At 41.9% G+C, this 6,585-nt stretch overlaps 1 protein-coding gene across 1 annotated transcript; it reads left to right on the plus strand.

The window, feature by feature from the left end:
• Nucleotides 1-581: 581 nt before the first annotated feature.
• Nucleotides 582-6,038, plus strand: LOC308364739 (lipoamide acyltransferase component of branched-chain alpha-keto acid dehydrogenase complex, mitochondrial-like; the record flags this gene model as incomplete). The annotated part of the gene is made up of 11 exons (XM_080837960.1): nt 582-629; nt 851-974; nt 1,149-1,224; nt 1,316-1,497; nt 1,880-2,004; nt 2,688-2,937; nt 3,574-3,740; nt 4,026-4,103; nt 4,370-4,561; nt 4,724-4,795; nt 5,165-6,038. The coding sequence occupies 11 exons, from the start codon at nt 582-584 to the stop codon at nt 5,330-5,332; spliced, it is 1,482 nt and encodes a 493-aa protein (XP_080694086.1). The 3' UTR covers nt 5,333-6,038.
• Nucleotides 6,039-6,585: the final 547 nt, after the last annotated feature.

A 6,585-nucleotide genomic window follows, 5' to 3' on the forward strand; every position in this document is an offset into this window, starting at 1 on the left:
TTACACATACTGATAGATCACAATTATTGTACCCCAGATCTCTAAAATATTGAAGGAAACTGTCCCTTGCTGACAGACAACATTACAAGACCAATGCAGCAGTAGCCCCCTTCCTTCTGCTAACCTTAATGTAAAATGTGTCTGCGATGCTATTTCTCAGTGATTGTTTCTTGTGACACAATGCTTTAGTGAACTAGGGTTACAGTAAGTTATCTTTCATTTTCATCTCATGTTTGAGATGCTATCAGCAAGAAAGGATTGTCCACCTAGTGATGGTACCTGACTCACCCTGTGTGCCAGCTGGTTTAAAGTACTGAATGGCATTATTGTAGCAAAAACTGGTTGGATCTGATTTGATTGGAGATATGATCCTTGGACCACTCGCCTAATATGTGGTATCTGACACCAAGGCAGCAATACTTTGAACTCAGGAGTTTGTTGAAAGTCTGCCACCTTGGTGTGAACTATAGCCAGACAAAAGCTTTTGTCATTAGATCTAGTTCCTGGTTTGTGCGCCTGCGTATTACACACATGTTACCCTTGTGAATTTGTCTGGGATAGCATCAGGGTTCAGGGCAAAGATGGCGACGAAAGCAGTTCGGGGCTCTCTAAGAATTCTTAAACGAATGGTGAGATGACATCGCATGAATGCATTAAGTAAAGTTATGTCACGTTCCCTCTTACAATCTGTAAAACAAAGGGCTTTACCCAGTCCGAACTTTCGGATATTTTGACGTGGCTGCTAACCTCATACTGCAACAGTTGCGGGGAGCATCTGGCTTGTGTCACAGAAATGGCTGCTGATGTAATATAAGGCATTTTCTCTTCTGTCAAATATGTGTCATCGAAGCCCCAGCTCACGTGCCGGTGCTACAGCCAGTGGCCAAGGCTGCAGCCGACTGGATCCGAAGGTGCTTTTCAAATTCTCACACCTTTCGGCGCAGCACAACAGAGGCATTTTAGGACAACTTACAGTAAGTTGTTTTCCTGCTTCTTTTCTGCACTGCAGAAACGCATACTATTGGTCAGAGTGCTATCACACATGGTGAACGGTTTGCAGTTTAACGGAATCATCTGTAATAAATGACATGTTACTCTGGCAACCGCGAAGTTCTAGTTTCCCCTTACTAATTTCCCCCATTCTCCAGGAAGTAATGGGAAAATTCAACCTTTCAAGCTGTCTGACATTGGCGAAGGAATAATGGAGGTGATTGTAAAAGAATGGTAAGGATTTGTTAAACCTCAGTCTTGTCATTTAACTTAGGCAGCACCTGTGTTGTTTATGAAACTTTCCTATACCCCCCCCCCCACTCAGGTATGTTAAAGAGGGGGATAAAGTGTCCCAGTTTGACAGCATATGTGAAGTTCAAAGTGACAAGGCATCAGTCACCATCACAAGCCGCTATGATGGAGTCATTCGGAAACTTTACTATGGTGTGGATGACACTGCTCTTGTCGGCACCCCTCTGGTCGATATTGAGACTGACAGGGCTCAAGGTAAATGACCGCAGTTTGAAGTTTTCCCAGTATTCCTAGTTAAATCCCAGATTCTAACAGCTACATTGCCAGAAAGAGGCAAGTAGAAATAAAATGTGTCTCCCTTGTACTTAAGTAAAAACATGCAGGTTTAGGTGTCAGGCGTTAGGCTTTTCAACTTATATCTCTAAATACAGTGCTAAACCTTTTCTCACAGCTGATTGTTATACAGAAGTTCAAAGAACATTCAATCAATTGACTTGAGTGTGGAAATTCGACTTAGTTGAAACCTCAGCTTTTTAAAATAAACCCATTTAGAGCCTTTCCTTGTAATCAGCACGTAATGTAATGTAATGTGTGTGATATATTTATTGGCATGCCTTTCTGCATGTGTTCCTCACAGAAGAATCTCCAGAGGAAGACGTGGTAGAGACGCCTGCAGTGTCACACCAGCACACGCACCAAGAAATCAAAGGCCATAAGACCCAGGCCACTCCTGCTGTCAGACGCCTGGCCATAGAGAACAACGTAGGTGTCTCCAGCTCAGCAATAGCCTCCTGGCTGTGCAATTCACCCCAACCCCGCCAGCACTCTGTTTACCAGTGTGCCTGCTTTATAATGTGCGTCAACAAGAGACAACTTAATCCCCTCTGTGAGACCTGCTAATTGACACCAGTGTCATGTGGGCCAACAACCAACACCAGTGGTGTGACTGATACCATAGGAAAGGTACAGGAAACATTAATACTTTAAGTACTGATTCCAACACACTTCAACACATACAGTGTATGCTGTCAGAAAGGAGAAAATGTGAGGTTATGAATAGATGAGTGTACTCGTTAATCATTCGTTTCTTAGAGGAACATCAATGGTAACAAGTCTAGAATCTCTTAGGCATAATCGGGATCGGCTTTAATGAGCTGTGGGATGTACTCACATATACTTGCTTTAGAGTTAGCTCTTCTTACACACTACATATTTGTAATGCAGCAGTACTACACAGATCATAAGAATGGTCTGGGAAATATGTAAGATTTTCATTCTTACTCTTCTGCTGCAGATAATCAGGTAAGATATACGTATAGTTTCTGGTTTTCCAGCATCTGTCAAATATATCTCTGGAGTATAATGTTGAATGTACTTTTATCCATATTGACATTGTCTTTGTTATTGTAATAATCACTGGTAATGAATGCTCTGTTGAAACTCAGATTAAACTCAGTGAGGTGGTCGGGACTGGGAAGGACGGGCGTATCCTGAAAGAGGACATCCTTAACTTCCTAGCCAAGCAGACAGGTGCTATTCTTCCCTATGAGGGGGGTCAGCAGGTTCCAACCCCTGCAGTGAGAGCAACAGCATCTGTCACCTCCAAACCAGACAAAGCACCTGTTATCACCTACCCCACAGCAGCCGTCCCCAGGCCTGTCTTCACAGGGAAGGACCACACAGAGCCTCTCAAGGGTGAGCCTGTGACCTTATTCTTATCTGGTTCAAAATGTATCTTCTGGAAGAGACAAGGCCCTAAAAGTATCTATCCTGTATGAACCTAGTGTAGTAACCTATGCTGCATCTCCATTAATGTTTTATGAGATGGATTAAGAATGTTTTGGGACTGGTTCTAAACTTGATTTATTACCAACTGAATGAGAGTTTGTCCTTTCCACATGATTTCCGCATACTCACACCCATCGATATGGTTACATTTACTGCTGCAGAAGTAAAAAAAAAAAATTGAACATAGAGAAAGCTGAAATATACATTCTGATTTCCCCTTAATCCGATAAAAGTCTTGCAGCAGCACAAAGGGTCCTCTGCCATTCTGTTCCATTTGATAGATTTAGCTCAAAACTGAACTTGACCACTGCTTCTAATGGCACTGCATTATTAAAGAGCCTAATTTGAGGGAAGTTGAAATCCAGTGTAAGTAGCACTACTTAGTAGTTAGTATTGACTTTTAGAATTTTATAGAGAGCCTCATTTTTGAAGACAATGTTATTTTTTTTTAACCCCATACAAGTTACATTATGCTAAAACAAGGATTGTGATTAGCAGTTTATTTTATACCATAACATAGTTTTGAATGGCTAACTTGTGCAGGTATCCAGAAGGCCATGGTTAAGATCATGACTGCTGCATTGAAGATCCCCCCCTTTGGTTACTGTGATGAGGTTGACCTGACCCAGCTGGTGAAGCTACGGATACAGCTAAAGGGGCTGGCTGAGTCTCGTGGGGTCAAGCTCAGCTACATGCCCTTCTTCATCAAGGTAGATGCCTGAACTATCCTCTGCATTATGTAGAGAACCATACCCGTTGACATCTTACAAAAAGCAAACACACCTTAAAATAGCTGGGATCATTACAGTAACATCTTCAGGAAATTTTAACAAACATTATCTTTGTACTTGGATAGAAAAGTCTCATGCTACATATCATTTTTGTACAAGAATAATCATCTCTTTCATTACTGAATCAGGCATGCAGAATAGTAGATTGTATTCCCCTTCCCCTTATTCACTCTGTTATGCTCATATCCATGGTCTGTGTTACAGGCAGCATCACTGGGCTTGCTCCACTTCCCCATTCTTAATGCCTCTGTAGATGAAGGCTGCCAGAACATCACCTACAAGGTAAAGACTACAACAGACCAATGGATAACTCAGATAACAACACTCACAGATAGCAACAGACTCACAGATAACCCTCTCTACTAGATTGTCAGTAACATGAGTCATCAGGCTGTCTGAATGTTTTTATCAGCAGTTTTCACACAAGCTCAGATATGTGTTTTTTTAAAGTTCAAGTACGTTTTTCTTCAAAATGTCTCTACAATGACTATAGAAATTGCATTAAGCATTAAGACACCGTTGAATGCTCATTGTTGTTTTCTCCCCAGGCTTCTCATAACATTGGACTCGCCATGGACACCCCCCAGGGTCTTATTGTGCCCAACGTGAAGAGTGTACAGACGCTGAGTGTCTATGATATTGCTGTGGAGCTGAATCGCCTGCAGAACCTTGGGGCATCAGGCCAGCTTGGACCTGCAGATCTCACAGGTGGCACCTTCACCTTGTCCAACATTGGCTCGGTGAGAGGGAAACACAGAACACTCTCAGATCATTGGGTTCTCTCCAGACTTTTTACAGAGCTCTGTCCCTCTTGAGAGAAATATCATGGCTCAGCAAAGAACACTGAAAGATTTGCAGTTTTATGATTTGTCTCCTGTGTTTTTTTTTCTTTTTTGCTATAGATTGGTGGGACATATGCCACGCCAGTTATTCTGCCTCCGGAGGTGGCAATTGGAGCTTTAGGAAAGCTGCAGGTGAGTTGTTTATTCTTTCTAGACTTGCACTACATTTAGCAAAGTAGGGCGAACTGTATAATATAGCTTTTTTTTTCAATAAGAAAGTTTTGACTTTGTCTGTAGAGACAACAGCTAGTTGCTTAGTCTGTCGCCTCTATCCTGAGATTACTCTGACAGTGTTTCCTGACTCAGTCATCTCTAAACTCTCTACGGTAAACTCCCTTCTGCATGCTTTCTGAGTTTATGCTTGTACAGCCAATTACCTGCGATAGCAGGACCATAAATAATTTTCCACACGTAGCGTCTATGTTGAGTCAAGGCTGAATGTGCATGTTAAATGGTATTGGACAAATCCTGTCTAACACAAAGATCCTGTGTTACTTGCAGGTGCTACCCAGGTTTGATGCTCAGGGCGACATAGCCAAAGCCCATATTATGAGTGTTAGCTGGTCGGCGGACCACCGCATTGTTGACGGAGCCACCATGTGCCGATTCTCTAACCTGTGGAGATCCTATTTGGAGAACCCTGCCTCTATGGTGTTGGACCTCAAATAAGGGTTTTCTGTGTAAATGAGGTGCCCTGACCAGGATTATCCCTGAACCCCAACCGCACGAGTTACTTTACTGCACACTATTGTTTTTCCTCCCTTCCTCATGAATAGGATGGTTTGTTCTCTGGTTGGCTCAAAGGTGTACACAAATCAGATGCATGTCTGTATTGTAGACTTGTCTGAGATTGTCACTTAGAGTGCCACATGATTTGCCTTCTTAAATGTAAAATAGAGGTACTCACTAACGTTGCTGCTGCTGCTGCTGATTTAACGCACAAAGAGTGTATTAACTCCCTGCCTATGCAAAGGACATGAGGACAGAAGGGTCCATGTAGTATTGCATTGCCAAGCCCACAAACTATCCATTGTTTTCCTTTCAGATAGATTTAGGCTGTTCAGGACTACCAAATTCACAAGAGCCTTGACATCATAGCACACTTGTGCACAAACTGTATCATGTTTTTGTTAACCCCTATGTGCCTTAAATTCAAATTTGCCTGGGGATGGGATGATTTCTTTTTTGCCTCTTTAGGCATTCAAAAAAACAGGCACATCTTGACTGTTGTTTATACTTGGCCAGTGTGAGAAAGGACCTGAATAAGACTGTTCTATGCAGCTCTGTTCTTTCAGTGATATTCTGGAAGCTACCAACCTACCCTGACCGTACTTGGCTAATGTTGGCCTATGGCTCTGGACCACTGACGGGAATGAAAGGGCCTTGTTTAGGGGGAATTATTTAAATACCTTTGACAATTACTTCATGCCTACTAAACCTTCAAATATAAATGTTTTGGGAAAAATAAAAAAAATATATGTTGAAAAATAAAAAATGTTGAACTCTTATAGACTGATGTGACATGTTTCCAAAAGAACCTTTCATCATGAATCCAGTCATTCACAGATATTTCCCTGCCATAGAATGAGTTGCAATTCACTACAGAACAACTACAGCTTGTTTGATCATTTTACTTAAAAACTGTAACAGGGAGAGTGAGACAAGTCCAATGCTTTTGTTTTTCCTCCTCTTACATACGGAGGGGTAAATGCATGTAGAGATCTCCCTCTCTGGGGCGTTTACAGTGGCCAGGGATAAAGAGTACAACAGTACAACAAGCACAAGAGACAGAACAGAAACTGATGGCCAATGAGAACTTCTAACAGAGTTCACAGAAGCTCCTTCTCCATTTTGAAACAAAATGTCACCAAGATTCAAACAAAAAAATTCCACAGAGTAACCTTTTTTTCTTTTTGGTCCAT

Source organism: Sprattus sprattus (assembly GCF_963457725.1).
Source record: "Sprattus sprattus genome assembly, chromosome: 4".
NCBI lineage: Eukaryota > Metazoa > Chordata > Actinopteri > Clupeiformes > Clupeidae > Sprattus > Sprattus sprattus.